This window comes from Condylura cristata, unplaced genomic scaffold (assembly GCF_000260355.1).
Source record: "Condylura cristata isolate star-nosed mole 26May11 unplaced genomic scaffold, ConCri1.0 scaffold00004, whole genome shotgun sequence".
NCBI classification, from domain to species: Eukaryota; Metazoa; Chordata; class Mammalia; order Eulipotyphla; family Talpidae; genus Condylura; species Condylura cristata.
Genome location: NW_004567105.1, coordinates 62,468,688 through 62,484,847, shown reverse-complemented (window position 1 = coordinate 62,484,847; position 16,160 = coordinate 62,468,688). Strand labels below are relative to the sequence as shown.

At 38.7% G+C, this 16,160-nt stretch overlaps 1 protein-coding gene across 3 annotated transcripts in view; it reads right to left on the bottom strand.

Annotated features, from left to right (window-relative positions):
* Window positions 1-16,160, bottom strand: part of SMARCC1 (SWI/SNF related, matrix associated, actin dependent regulator of chromatin, subfamily c, member 1) — a 129,823-nt gene that overhangs the window by 27,500 nt on the left and 86,163 nt on the right. For all 3 annotated transcript variants that reach the window (XM_004676221.1, XM_012720447.1, XM_012720448.1), the window contains 3 exons: window positions 8,891-8,946; window positions 7,362-7,476; window positions 6,257-6,411 (listed from right to left, as the gene is read on the bottom strand). In XM_004676221.1, the coding sequence (XP_004676278.1) occupies window positions 6,257-6,411; window positions 7,362-7,476; window positions 8,891-8,946 (326 nt within the window). The remainder of the gene's footprint in view (window positions 1-6,256; window positions 6,412-7,361; window positions 7,477-8,890; window positions 8,947-16,160) is intronic.

Genomic DNA, 16,160 nt, shown 5'->3' with positions numbered 1-16,160 from the left:
ATGGTTGTTCATTATTTTTGTTATTTTCTCGCCTGGTCCATTATACTCCTGCTATGAGTGAAACCATCCGGTATTTTTCTTTCTCTTTCTGGCTTACTCAATAATCTTTTTAGGCAGTAATCTATTTAAGAATATAACTTGTGTGAAAAATCAAATGTTTCATTCCAAAAAAATTTAAAATAATATCTGGTCTAACTAGAGTTCACCTAATAGTCTCACTCCCATTACATTTTTAACATTTTATACACATTCATCAGTTTTATATTTCTTCACAACTAATATACAGTCTAATGGCTCAAATCAAATCAAATCAGCATGAGGTTCAAGGTTAATGATGTGACCTTATATTCAGAGAAAGAGAACACCCACCTCTCTGTTAGGCATCAAATAAACCTAGCACTGCAGCTGGCACACATTAAGTACTCACACATAGGCTTGATAATGGTTAACTTTCCAGCTTGGAGAATTCCTTTTTCTACATTTGTTTTTTATAACAATAATGTTAGGAAGGGAGATCAATAGGACCCTTTCATTCAAATAAAATGAAAAAGGCTCAGAGAAGTTATGCTTAAACTAGTACATAGCAGAACTTCAACTAACATTTTAAAATCCAAAGTCCAAAGGATTTCTAATTATCTTCCTAAGACTGCTTAGGACAAATGATATTTTAGCAAACACTCTCCTGGGGAATGTTTAGAAGGAAGCTGTAAATTACATATGGCCACCAATGCCTTCTGAGAGGTGGGGATCTATGACTGACACTTGAATCAGGACGGATTCTTGTTCAACAGAAAACAGTGATACCATTTTCTGGTTTTCTATCAGGGAACTAGTATTTTATAGAACAGTCTCTAAGAGGTATAATGACCTGCTAGTATGACTACAAGGAGAGACCCCAAAACTACATGCAAAGAGACAAGGTACCAGTTATCCCTGCCAAGAATTAAGAACTTGAAGGCACACACTCCCTGGAGAAGCTGTGATTTCAGCCAAAGCTCCTCAAAAAACTTCACAAAGTGAGGAGTGCAGATCCCACTCTAGGACTTCCACTTGTTTGGTATTGGTAAGGTTGCTACTCATCAGCTCACTGAGCAAGGACTGGGCAGCAGTGTCCTATTTCTCTTCATCTATCTTCTCTGCATTGGCGATAGTATTGACAACAGCAGCACTGCCATTTGATTCTTTTCGTGAAGATGAAAGTTGCTCAAGTGGCCCAAAGGCAGGGGAGTGAAAAGAACCCCAGGGCAGCCTCTGAAGCCCCCAGCAGATCTGGACATTGCCCCTGAGCAGTGGGCTCTTATTACTATTTAAAGCAAAAGGATTCTGCCTCTCAGGAGGCAGAATCAAAAGCACAGAGGGCCAAATCAAAATTTGTAGAGATTTATTCTCAGTGGGAAGGACTGAATCTTGAGCAAGAAACTGGAATGAATGCCTGTATCACCACTGCTAGGTCAGTACACAAATTCTTTGTATTGAGAACACTAACACACAAGGAACCTTCTTCAAATAACAACTCATGAGGAGCTTTAGTACCTGGGCCTGATTTAGTTTAAGATCATGCAACTCTAGTCTTAACTCTGATTTTATAAGAGGATATAATAGCATGTTTATTTTGCAAGTGGGAGAAATAAAAGTAATTTATGACCAGAGCGAAGACTGGTGGGTTAAGACAACGTGCCTCTTCTCTAGTAGCGTGGTGTAAGATGCCTTATTTTGAATTTTGATAAGACCTCCAGCATAGTTGAACAGAAGTTGTGCAGCAGCAAGTTGAGGCCCAAGACTAAGACAGCAGTAGGTTCCCTTCCTTGTCACATAGAACACTTTTCCTTTAAAGTTTTCAGCAGTCACATAAAAAGTCCACTCTGAGACCAACTTACTATGAAGAAGACCAAGATAATCTCAGTGAGCTACAGGGAAAGAGAGACATCCTCTGGCCCCCAGGTGGTATAGTCAACCTAGCTGCATCAAGCTACAAGCCGTCAACTCAGTTGCTCCCTAACAGTTCTGTTAAGGGGAAGGAAGTCTTAAAGGAATGCTGCAGTTTTGTGGACTCCACCCCCTACTCCAGTGATTGGAAACTACAACTCCCAGCAGTACCAGGGGAGAACTGTGAAGACTCAAGGGTGGAGCTAAGCAGGCATTTTGGAACTTTGGGGGATAAGTAGGGAACGATTTTCAATGGCTCTGGGGAAGGAGAGCCAATAGCTCTCTTGCTTGAGCAATGGCTCTCTCGGCCTCTCTTGGACAGTGTGACTGGGGGCTATCACAGTTAGTTTGTTACTAGAGCTCCAAGTCAGCCAAGCTGGTAAGATATTCTAGTTACCTTGTATCTCTCTCTCGCTTTCCCTGAGTTGTTCCTTTTCCTTTCTCCTCTTTGTAAATAAACCCATTACCCTTTTGTGTGTGCCTACAGTACAATTAAATTTTAAGTGCACAGATGAGGACTCAACAGACAGGCAGCCTAGTTCACACTGGGTTACCCTGTAACAGTTTTACCATGAGGTGAATACAGAGAGAACCGAGTCAATGCCTCACAGAACAGAAATTTTCTGGCTGAGTCTGAAGTATCTCACTTGCAAAAATCATAGAGATAATTATATGGTAGTAACACAGCAAAGAAGAAATGAAGCAGGAACATTCAAGAGACACAGGCTATGGATTCTTGAAAGAATCTGGTATCCATGATAACCAAGGCCTTCCAAAAAAAGGGTTACAGAGAGTATTAACCCTTTACATACTGGCTTTATACAACCGAAGAAAAACGAAGAGCTCTGGGAAAGTGTCAGAGAAGATGTATGGAATGTGGGAGAAGCACCCTTACAAAAAAAAGTAATAGTAAGAAAGCAGAGACTTGGAAAACATCTGAGAATAACTTTTCATAACAAAGCATGGGTTCTACCTGGTAAATATAAGTAGTATCTACTGCTATACAAAGATACATACAGAAACCTGTATGTATACCTGGCCCCCAGGTGGTATAGTGAACCTAGCCTCAGCATCAAGCTACAAGCAGTAGACAAAATAATCAAGTAAATAAAGTAATTATAGGCAAAATAATCAAGTATATCAACTTTTCCTTCTGTTGCACTCCATAGTTATCATCAGCTATGATTCATAATATACATTTCACTAATGTGAAATGCACATTGTAAATCCATTTCAATCAATGCTTATCTGTTAAAGGTTTGTGACTAAAATGTACAGTGAAAATTTACCTATCTCAAGAAAGAATTTTAGCCATAAGGGAATAAGGTATGAAAGAGGGAAAATAATATGCCTGTGTCCTAGGATGAACACCCTTACTACAAAGACCAACCAACTTTAGCCATTTTAGGACAAGTGGATGGGTAATAGCTGAAGGCAATGTATGTGGTCTCAAGAAAATAAAATCTCTGTTATCTTGGAAGAAATGATCTTATTGCTGAAAAAAGGCACGTATGTTAGTTTTGGGGATTTCTAGCTTATTCCAGCAACAGTTCTGGACTCTTGCTTCTGTGAAACGCCACACATCCAGATGGAAGGCATCCAGAACAACACGCCAGTGGCGTTCCTTACTATTCCTCTAGGCGGATCAATCACAGCGTGTCAGTAGGTACAATGGGGGGGGGGGGGGGGATATGCTACAAAGAGTCCTTCTTTTGATACAGATGGGTAAAATCCAGAAAACATAACCACAGTATGTGTTTTGGAGTTAGATCCAGAAGCTCTAATTACTACCATGTCAAAATGCAACCATTAAAATGTATCATGGAAAACTCTTAATGAATAAGAGAGAACTTGGAATGTACAGATAAGTTGTATTAATTACAGTAATTTAAGTGAATTCCTTACCCCTTAATTACCAGGTAGCACAAAATGATGATGTGTGCTCTGAAATGTGTTAGATCCAGCTATACAAGGCACTGAATACTTCATATGTGCCAAGTCATGTAGTACAAGTGTCTGTATCACAAATCAGTGGGGAATATAGGTGTTCTGAGATTAAAGAACTAAATTCACAGTTATTAGAAATAAGAGTGATGGTAAGGGAGTAAATTTCAGTGACCTGAATAGAAAATGTCTTTTGGACACTTTTTAAACCTTGTATGCAGTATCCAAGGGCCAGGCCAAAGGAGATTCTCTACAGTGAAGGACAGAGAGCTATGGCAAGGTATTCAGTAAAGCACCAGTGTCCTGCAGACAGCAGCCTTAGGGTGACACCAGTCCTCATGTCCTTACATTGTTAGGCAGAGGTTCTCTACTCTGGAGGCTTTGTAGGAGTCTGGGGACCTCTGGCATCCCATCTCTGGGAACTTGTACTGTAGCTGCATCCTTGGCCTAGGCTTGTACTTTTGCTGGGAAAGCATGAGACCCTTGAAGACGCGGGCGTGCACTCATTTCCCAAACTTGAGGCAAGTAATGCAGGCAAGCTGACTGCGCTTGAGGCTACTGCCCTTTGGGATGTTAGCCCTGACTGTCTTGGGCTTTGCAAGGACTTTAATAGCCTCAACATATGCAATCAAATCCTTGGCATTGTTGGTCTACATCAGGCATCTTCCTCAGGCAAAGTGCATGTTTCTTCGAATAGGGGTCTATCCCCTTAAGAGATTCTTAGCTTTGTGGTCGGAGTTTCATGACGATATTTCTGTGCTACTTTTGGGACTGAATGTGTGTGGTGTGGTTCTTGGACTTGGCCATGTCTACACTGAAGCTCGCAGGTCCCAATGTGCCTTGAGGCAGAAGAACCAAGTATGTCATATTTCAATGGAAAATTAAAAAACAAAAAGGATTACAATGGCTCAAGGATTGAGAATGGGGTGAAGGAGATAAGCAAGAGATGAAGCTCACCTACAAAAGCAGCAAGGGGACCAGGTAAGAGCAGATGAAGTCAAGTACCAAGAAGGATTTGGTGGCTGAAATGCTATGAAAAAATGAAAAACTGAAATAATGACCTGAAAAGCAGACTTGAAGACTGGATAGGCAGCTGTATTATGACCTGATGAAAGGCACCAAAGAGGGAAGCTCCCTCCAGATCCTTTTTCATAAAACGAGAAAATAGACCCAAGATGAATATTCTTGATGACTACAGGAAGAATAAGAACTTAGACAAGTGTAGAAACAATGAGCTACCAAAGAATCTAGCTTGGCAAAAGACAGAAAAATCAAAATATGTTTCAAACAAAGGAACAAAACCAAATTTATGTGAAACGACAGTCAATCTGGTGTCTTCATTAAGTACTCAATGCATACTTGAAAAATTGCTAAAAGGTAGTAGCCTCAATGTAGCGAGAATACCAAAAGAACCATGAAAATCAGGAGGCATCTTTGGCAATATTATCAAGGACAAATACACAGGAACTCAAGCTACTTAGCAATTAGCTAAGGTATCTGTCAGGACTGACTGCATGTGGCCATAAACATCTCTGTGCACGTGTCAGATGGGCAGGCATTCCAAACAGTGGTCCTGTTTGAACTTAGTCATCTCTCGGTTTGTTATAAATCGTGGGCCACAGATTTAAACACTCAGGTAACTTGTTCACAGATGCTGAATGGTCTGGGGTTCAAGACCATGAGAAAACATCATTATCAATGAATCAAGAAGAGTGCAAGATAAAATGATTAGCTATATTCTAGTAACTACTGCCCAAAATGTGGTAAACTATAAGGTGGTAAACTACTTCTGAGTGGTAAAATGAAGAAAGGGTGAATTAAAAAAAAAATTTCACACATGCATGCCTGAAATATTCTAAAATGCTAAATTAACACAATGCAAGGAAAATAACATTCTTTTTTTTTCTTAAGTATCCTGTGAAGCCAATACTATGTTATAAATAGAGAAAACCACCCCCAGAAAAGCTGGCAAATTCAATAAGTTATTTTAGATTCCCTCTCTCTCCTTTCAGTCTGTAAGCACAGGGCAAAAAAGCGTTACACAAGGAAATAGATTTTATCTTAAAAATCACAAATACTTCAATTAGAAGAAAATGACTGTTAACAGTCCTCTTTAAATTCTGCCTTACATCTCTGCAGTCTTCACAAGATTGAATTAATGATACAGTGAATGCATCAAAGGCAGCTGTCACCCTTTAGGATCAGATCTAGTATTTCTACCATCCTCTTCCTGCCTCTGGAATTCTTAACCTAGACAAAGGCTTTCAAACAAAACAGTCATTTCCTATTAGGTGCAAGACTCTTTATACTAAATGTTCCTAATCTAAAAACAATATGACTATTCATGGATTCAGAGAGCACTGGAAAAGGGCTGTCAGGGGCAAACCTTGGCTTTGGTTGCAGCTGAAGCAAGAGCAGCTGCTGCGGCTGTGGCTACATTTCCTTCAGAAATTTCATGTTCTACTTTTTTCTTCCCAATATCACTTTCTCTTTCTTTACAAGTATCAGTGAGTTCCTTGTTCTCTTCAGTCTCCTTTTCCTCTGAAAAATCAGAAAGCTTTATTAGTAGAGTGCCCAGTTTAATAAGCTATCTTATTTCTCACCTCCACCACAGAACAAACTAAAATTGATGTTACAAAGAGATCTCAGTGTCTTTACTCTCTTTTCAAGACTACTACTGAACCATTCTATGCATTTAAGTCTGCCTCTATTTTCGACGAATTTTCTGAATGGTACACTTTGTCTTCCCTTCATTTCTCTAAGCTCTGTGTATAGTTCTCTTGGATATAAAGGAAAATTGAGGGCCCTAAGACCAACATGTTTGTTCATCAATGAAGCGTTTTGGGAAATCCTGAGGACTGGAGGAAATCAGATGCTGAGGAACAGAGCACTCCCTCAGGGCTTTTGAGTCAAGTATGATGGGATATGCCAGCAACTGATACTGAAAATGAAATGGCAGCTCTGTGTGGTGGCTTCGTTCAAACTGAACAACTTATTTATCTGTATACCACTGAAAACAATGTAGTCACTATCATTAGCATGTTACCTGCATGCAAAGCATGCAAAATAAAAACCTAGGGCTCTCCCTGGTAGCATAATGGGTTAAAGTGTAGCACTATGAAGCTATCCAGAGCCACTGCAGCAGAAGTTCCATCCCCAGCCAAAGAGGTGACCCACGTGGGGCGGCAGACCTCTCCTGACCTGCCAGCTGCTCCTCTCAGCAGTGTGCTTTGGTCGATCTGCCTGTTCTGTTCCCCAATCTGTCTCTGGTGGGTATTCTCACTCCCCACACCTCTGGCTTGTACCCCAGTTCTTGTGTACATAAATGAATAAATCTTTAAAAAAAAAAAAAAGCAAAAAAACTCAAAGGCACATTTACTGTTACATTAGGAAACAAATCCCAAATATAAATATTTTTGCACAATTAAACTGCATGCATTTTCCCAGTGCTTTTTAGTCTTTTAAAATAAAATCTGAAGGTTTCTAATTACCTGATTTGGCATCCTCACTAACTTCACTGTCCTGCTCCTTCTCACCATTTTTTTCATTTTCTGCATCCTGTGCTTTATCACCTTCATCTGTTTCATTTTCTCCTTTGTTTTCTGCCTGAAAGTGATACAAGGAAGAGGACAGTGAAATAAACTGGTTGTTTTACAAGCGGTATTATTTTAGTTTAACAAAAGATTCCAGTATTTTTAGCAAGAAGTGAACTAGATTCAAAAGGGCTTTGGAGAGAAAAATTGGAAAAGAAATTAATAAATTCTGAGAAATAAATTTCATATCTGAGTGTTTACAAGATGACACACCCTAAAGCACAGGGTTGCAATGCTACTTTGTAGTTACTTTGCTATAAAGTCACGGCTACAGTGTCCAAATAAATGTCAAAGGAATTAATTTATATTATTGCTTGGTTAAACAAACACTTAAGTTATTAGTTGTCCAGAAGTAGTAACATTTAAAGTCCACATTTATCAACCAAGTAGTAAGATGAATTATTCCTGAAATAAAAAGTTGACAAAGTCCTTTAATACAGTCATTAGGTTAATTTTTTTTTTTTGAAAAGTCAGTGTCAGTGCTCTTGGGACTGAAACTTAAAATTCCTCTTTTCAGCATTTGGTATCATTTACTTATTTTGAAATTCCAATGACCTTGAGCAAATTATATAATATCATCTATGAAATGAAGAGTGTCAATGAATTGAGGTTATTTTAGGAATCAGATGAACTTACAGATGTAAAGTACAAAGGATAGTATTTGGAACATCTAAGAGCTATAATTAAATCTACCATTCTCTTCTTCACCTTAGGTATATACAATTTAAAAATACCTCTTGTAAACAAGTTCTTAAACCCCTTCTTGTATATGGGACATGACTTGTATATGATGACATCACAGCTTATCATTTGTCTCTGATTATAAAGAAGTCAAAAAATCCTTTCTGTTTACCTCACTCTGAGTTTATAGCCTTTATGAAATAGGCATTGGGTTTTAAATACATTGAGCACTCCCTGCCCTCTGTATATGGGCTTTAGTGTCTGCCTATCCACAGTCAGATCTTGACCTTCTATTCTCCATTTCATCCTTAATAGTTCCACCTACTCTTTAAAACTGTCACTTCTCATTAAGTCTTTTCTAAATATTTTTCTGTTGGTAATATCTCTCCTAGGCAATCTCTCAATACTTTATAATTCTCTTCTGACACAAGTATCTACACCTTATAATGAAAGGTTAGTAAGAACCACAACTTTTATGCTCATATTCCTAATTGTGACTGAAAGGGTATACGTATAAAAGAAGTTGGGAAGTACACAAATCTTCACTGATTGAATAAATGAAAAACATTTCTTTATTATGTTTTGTGAAAACTATACCTTAAACCAGTGTAATCCAAAGAGCAGATAAAATTACTTATGGTTCCCTGAGAGGAACTTAAAAAAGCAGAATAAAATCTGAACTACTATGCGATGAAAAATATGTTCTTTGTGGCTTTTTAACAGAACTGAACCAGATAGATATTTACCTTTTCAGGCTGATGACCATCATTATCTGTTTCCATTTTTTCCTCGTCAGCTACTTCTATAAGCAAAAGAATAATAATATGGGAAAAAATTAAAAGTTATTATATGACTATATTTTCAGTGTCTGAAACCACACAGTTATATACTCAAGGGTTGACATAGGAAGTATGATATAAAAGAACACTTTTTATGATTCTGTTAATATTCAAAAATGGAAAAGCAATCTATGAAATTAGAAGAGCAGTTAAATGGAGAAGGGGTAGATAGGCAGAAAAGGAGGTTTGCCGGTGATGATAATGATCTGCTTCTTGAAATTGGGGCTGCTTACATGAATGTGTTTAATTTGTGAAAATGCACTGAGATGAGTGAGTTTTAATTTTTATGTAAGCACAAGAAAAGCAAACGTGTATAAATTGCCTATATACTTAAAAAAAGCAAACGTGTATAAATTACCTATTATTTAACAGGTAACAAATATAAATTGAGTCAGTACTGGAGAAATAATGCTGTACTAGATATTCACTGAATCTCAAGAGAACCACATTCTGCTTGGAAAGGACGCCAAATAGTTAAGTCCACCTTATGCACACATAAGAGATGCTATGGGATGTCAGGGAAGGATAGAGGGATGCATGAATATTTCCTGGGGGTGGGGTAGAGAGAGAGAGCAGCTGTAGTACATATTTAGAAAAGGATATTTCAAAGAAAAGAAAAAGATTAAAGCGAGCAGAGGAAATGTGAAATAAGAATAAATTTGATTCACAAATCAGAACAGATAAGGAAAATCAGAAACCACTAAGCTAATTCTCATTAATAATCATAAATGAAAAATTCCTAAGCAAAGTATATGAAAATAGAATATAGTAATATACAAAATGATAATTTATGTTAAGATAATATGACCGAATTGATGGATGTTTTAAGATTAGTTAAGTTCAAAAGCTTATCTGACCACATGAATGTGAAGTGGCTGACAAAATTCAATACACTGAATGACAAGTTCCTGGAAAAACCAAGACTACAAGGAAACTTCCTGAACTCCTGAAAGACTTCTATCAAAAATTCTACAGCATTCTTTCTTCAGGGAGAGATTCCTAAAGTATTGTCTTCTAAAGTGAAGAGTAAACAATTTCCCTTCAGTGTTGTCAAAGAGGTCATAACCAATGTGGTCAAGTAAGAAAAAGATGGCTAGACAGGAAGAAAGTTAAGATTTCTAAAAAAAAATTGTATATCCAGAAGAATCTGCAAAAACATTACCAGATCTAATCATAAGGTTTGAGCAAGACAGTTAGCTGTCAAATTAAAATATAAAAAGTATATTTTGAAAAGTTAACAAAAATCAACCATGAACACATGTGAAAAGTTAAAACTTAAATATCTTAAACACAACACAAAAAGGGCTAATCAGAAAACAAACTTTCATATTAAAATCAAGGGCTTCTTTGATGCTAAAAAAGAAAACAAGCAACAAAGCGGGAGGGAAAACGTAAACAGAACAGTAACTAGAAGATTAATAAGATCAGACTTACAAAGAAAAAGACTAACATTACAGAAAAGACAGGAATAGTTGTTTTACAGAAAGGTATATATTCCAATTAGCCATCAGAGAAAAATCAGCCATAATAGAATACCACTTCATACCTGCCATATCAACAGAATCTAACACTAGGAAATGCCTCAAATATTACAGGTTTAAATGGCAACAGGTATACCCACTTTGGGAGAATAAACTGGAATTTCCCAGAACAGTGATAGAAATAGGACCACTCCACATAAAATAGTCAAACAATGTTTCAAAGTTGAATGCTTAAAAATGTTCGATAATCTTTATATCAAATACCTCAACTAAGGAAAAAGTTACAACTGAATTAAGTAGTAGAGCTAGGCATATAAACTTCTTGGCACCTCTAAGCAAAATCCTGTATAAGTGCCTATGAAATCTCTGAAGTAGGAAAGAAAAGAAAGAAAAGGGAGGAAAAAAAAAAAGGAATGCAAGCTGTGCAGATAAAAAAAAAAGAAAATAGATATCCCTCCCTGGTGGCGCAGCGGGTTAAAGCACTGTACTAAGAAGCTAAAGCCAATTCCTCATGTGTTCAATCCCCGCCTGCCCCAGAGGAGATCCACATGGCGCAGCAGACCTCTCTTGACCCGCCCACTGCTCCCCTCAGCAGTGTACTTTGTCGATCTGCCTGTTCTGCTCCCCACTCTGTTCCTGGTGAATCCTCTCACCCTCCGCATCTCTGGCCTGTACCCTAGTTCTGTATGCATAAATAAATCTTTCTTTAAAAACAAAAAGAAAAGAAAATAGGTAATAAAGTTGGTATACAATCACCTAACTAAATATTGTAGAACAGTGAAACTAGATGAAGTGTTGCTAATGGATAATGTAAAGACCAGGATAAATACTGAAAACATAATACTAGGTAAAAAAAGGCTCAGAATATACTATGTTTATAAAGCTAAAAACAAAACATTACCTAACATATATTGCTAACGTATATCTTGGTGATAAAAATAATTTAAAAAAAGGAGTAAAATATTCAAAGTTTAGGATTCTTGGTGCTAGAGTCAGAATGTGAACTGATGAAGAAAAGGTAGAACAGAGATGGAAATTATTGACAGTGTCCTAATTTTTAATTAAGATAAAGTATGCAACATGCAATAAGACACATTAAAATATAACAAAGAGATGAATTAGAAATTGCCAAAAGTAGATGAAGTTTTACTTATGATTATTTTATATATTTTTCATTATTCTTCAATTTTTTGCAATGTATGCTTTCTCTTCTTAGGTGTAGTCCCCATGAAATGCACAACCCTAATTCACCTGTGCACCATTGTCCCTTCTGTTCTTCCCACCTGTTTTGTTCTGACTTGCTCTTCCTCCCTTGCAGAATGTCTCTGTAGATGGTTTTAAACCAGCCCCTCCCTCCCACAAAACTGGCTCTTCCTGGTGGCACAACGGATTAGGAAACAGCACTGCAAGCTACCACAGCCACTTTAGTTCAAGTTCAATCCCTGCCCTAGAGGTGATCCACATGGCACAGCAGACCTCTCCTGACCCGCCCTCTGCTCCGCTCAGCAGTGTACTTCTTCGATTTGCCTGTTCTGCTCCCCACTCTGTCCTGGTGAATCCTCTCAACACCCCCACCTCTGGCCTGTACCCTAGGTCTGTATGCACAGATAAATATATCTTTAGGAAAAAAAAAAAAAAAAGGCTAAATTAAGCTCCTGTTTCATTTCATCCGCCAGTCCAAAAACCTGTCTTTCAGTCACCACACCTTCCCTTTGCTTTGGAATGAAGTGCACTTCAGTCTAGTACTGATATGGTTAGCAAAACCAAAATGAGAAAGATCTAGAAATCATTTCCTAGAGTTCAGAGAAATGAGAGAGATAGCTCTCAGGAGAGAATGAAATGGTTAAAGAATACTAGTACAGACATGGAATCAACCCAAATGCCCAAAAGTAGATGATTGGGGCCCTCCATGGTGGCGCAGCGGGTTAAAGCACAGCATTGAGAATCTAAAGCCGCTTCCGCATGAGTTCAATTCCCGCCTGCCCAGGAGGTGACCACATGGTGTGGCAGACCTCTCCTGACCCGCCCGCTGCTCCCCTCAGCAGTGTACTTCGTCGATCTGCCTGTTCTGCTCCCCACTCTGTCTCTGGTGAAGCCTCTCGCCGCCCCTGAGCCTCTGGCCTGTACCCCAGTTCTGTATGCACAAATAAATAAATCTTTAAAAAAAAAAAAAAGTAGATGATTGGATTAAAAAGATGTGGTAAAATACACAATGGAAAATTACTCAGCAATCAAGAGATAAACACATGCCTTTTGCAGCAACATGGATGGAGCTGGAAGGGATCATGCTTAGTGAAATAAGCCAGAAATAAGAAAAATACTGATGGTTTCACTCGGGACCAGGGGAGAAAATAACAACAACAATAATGAACAACTACATACCAGAGACATTTTATGGGGTTGGAGTGGGGAATGGGATCAAAGGAGGAATGGGGGGAGGGGCATGGGGAGGGCACTGGACTGTGGTGATGGCACACTGGTGATTTGGTGATGGGAAAACCACGGGGATTACAACTGAGATGAAAATAGGCACAACATGATGTAAAAATAAGCTATTATAAATAAATAAAGAGGCTGGGAGGGGGAGTCGACACACTATTATTTGGTTAAGAAACTCCATTTCCTGGACATTATCTATAAACTGTTAGCAGTTAATTTCTGAAATGTCTTATTACTTATTCTCTATTGACCTTTCAATGTCTGCAATGAAAAAACCCTTTAAAACCAGCCACACACATACATGTAGAGCTGCACTTGGCTACAGTATCTACTCTCCACACACAACTTGGCAATACTTCAGAATATGCAACTTATGCACTTTCTTTTATCTATTACTATTATTTGTGAAGCCTTTCCTAAATGACCCAAGCATAAATGTTTCCCCCAATAAGTCTATAGCTGCATATCTTTTTTAAAAAACGATTTATTTATTTATGCATATAGAACTGGGGTACAAGGCCAAAGGTATGGGGTGGGGGTGAGAAGATTCTCCAGTGACAGAGCAGGGAGCAGAACAGGTAGATCGATAAAGTACATAGCTGAGGGGAGCGGCGGGCAGGTCAGGAGAAGTCTGCAGCGGGCAGATCAGGAGAGGTCTGCCACGCCATGTGGGTTAGCTCCCTGGCCAGGGATCCAATTCATGCTGCAGTGGCTACTACAGCTTCATAGTGCTGTGCTTTAACCAGTTACACCCTCTAGGGAGAGCCTGCTGCTCATCTTTAGAAGATTTATTTATGCATACAGAACTGGGGTATAGGCCAGAGGTTCAGGGTCGGTGAGAGGATTCACCAGAGTCAGAGTGGGGAGCAGAACAGGCAGACTGATGGAGTATATGCTGAGGGGAGCAGTGGGTGGGTCAGGAGAGGTCTGCTGTGCCATATGGGGGGTTACCTCTGGGGCTGGGGATCCAACTCACTCTAAAGTGGCTGCTGCTAGCTTGCAGTGCTGTGCTCCAACCTATTTCACCACCAGGAAGGGCCAAAATAAATCTTTGTTTTTTTTTTAAAGATTTATTTATTTATGAATACAGAACTGGGGTATAGACCAGAAGTGCAGGGGTGGTGAGAGGATTCACCAGAGATAGAGTGGGGAGCAATGGGTGGATCAGGAGAGGTCTGCTGAGTCATGTGAATCACCTCCAGGGCAGGGATCGAACTCATGCTGAAGTGGCTTTAGCTTCTTAGTGCTGTGATTTAACCTGCTGCAGCAACACCAGGGAGGGCCTCAAAATAAATCTTAAAGAATCCGTCAAAGTAAACAGTAACAGAGAAGAGAGAAGCCCATTGTACATGATGTATGTCTGATAATGAAGTATGGAACCAGTTTTCTTAAGTGTCTCTAACAAAGAGTGTTTTAGAAGTGAGTTGCTTGACTTTAAGTATGTTATGGAAATCCTCATGAGAGGACTTCCTCTCATGAATGAAGCTAATTATAAGCTATGAATAATATTTTAGTAAAGAATTGTAAGTCACTGCTGGGATTTATGTTCCTAGAAAGTGAACTTTTCAGAATTATTGTTGTCCAGAGCCATTTCTTAATCATCTGTTGGACTAGAGCTAGAGACAGGTTCTTAGCCTTCGAAAACTAGGAATGATAAGGTGGGCTCTTCTACACAGAACTGTGACAAATAGTTTAATAGCACTTCAATGTTTCCAGGATTCTAAGAGGCATAAAAGCAGCTTGGTGGACAATTTACTTATAAAAGATTCTTCTTTGAACATTCTATTTCTAATTTAATTTCACTGAAAGCAGTCTACTGAAAGGGAAATGCATCAATTAACTTGAGCTCTCAAATTTTTGTAAATCCGAATTAAGACAGCCTGTAATCTATTCAGTAGCAAAAAAATTAAAATGAAATCAGTACTTAAGGTCAGGAAACAGAAAGGGGGGTTAGTAAATCTTTTACAGACCCTGGCCCAGCCTTTGAATATGTATGCACATTTTCACTTTCTGGGGGGAAGAATTTAGGACCCAAAAAACTAAGATTCATTGCATATGTTAATTATGTAGGAAAATGTTCTTATTTTTAGGATGTCATCCTGAATAATTCAGGGTGCTAAGAATTATGATATCTACATTTAACTTTGAAGTAAGTAATTCAAAGTAATTTACCAAAAAATAAAAAAAACTTTAGATTGCTAGACTAAAAAAAACATTGCAAAGTTGTACCTAACTGGGTAGTATGTAACATTTCACAATGTTTGGCTACAAGTAAACAGGTTATATCAGAAAGGTTATTTTGTTTAGTCTCCAGGTCAAGCAAGGTAAATTTAATGAAAGTCTTCAATACAGTTCTTTAATAAAAGCTTTTGTGACATAGCAATATAAATATGTATCTTCAATAATCAAACTTAAGCCATTTGAAATATAAATCAATTTAATATCTCCTAAGGGTTCTACTTTCCACCTAATAGTTAAAATGGCACTTTAAAATTATACATCACTCTGTAACACTCCTCTGCTCAAACTCCTCCAATGGCTCTGCCTGACTTATTAAACATGAAGTTTACAAAGGGCTTTACCATCTCCCAGGACCTCCTCTATCCATCCAGTCCAACTACTTGTGTGAGACACACCCCCAATGCTGTTCATCAGCTATGTCAGTCAGCTTACACACTGTCAGTCTTGTATACTAGTTAGTTCCCTTGTCTCATTGAAAACTGCTCAAATGTCATTTTCTTGGTGAGACATTTTCTAATCATTAAAAACTGCAATTCCTGGGCTCTCCCTGGTGGCGCAATGGGTTAAGGTACTGCCTTATGAAGCATAAGTTCAATCCCCCCGCCAGGGAGCTGACCACACAGCATGGCATACCTCTCCTGACCTGCCTGCTGCTACCCTCAGCAGTGTATTTCATCTGTTTTGCTCCCTACTCTGTCTCTAGTGAATCTTCTCACCCACCACACCTCTGGCCTGTACCCCAGTTCTGTTAAATAAATAAATCTTTAAAAAAAAACAAAAACAAAAAAGAGCCCTCCCTGGTGGCACAGCGTGTTAAAGCACTGCACTGAGAAGCTAAAGCCACTTCTGCATGAGTTCGATCCCCGCCTGCGCCGGAGGTGACCACATGGCGTGGCAGACCTCTCCTGACCCACCCGCTGCTCCCCTTAGCAGTGTACTTCTTCAATCTGTCTGTTCTACACCTCACTCTGTCTCTGGTGAATCCTCTCACCCTCCGCATCTCTGGCCTGTACCCC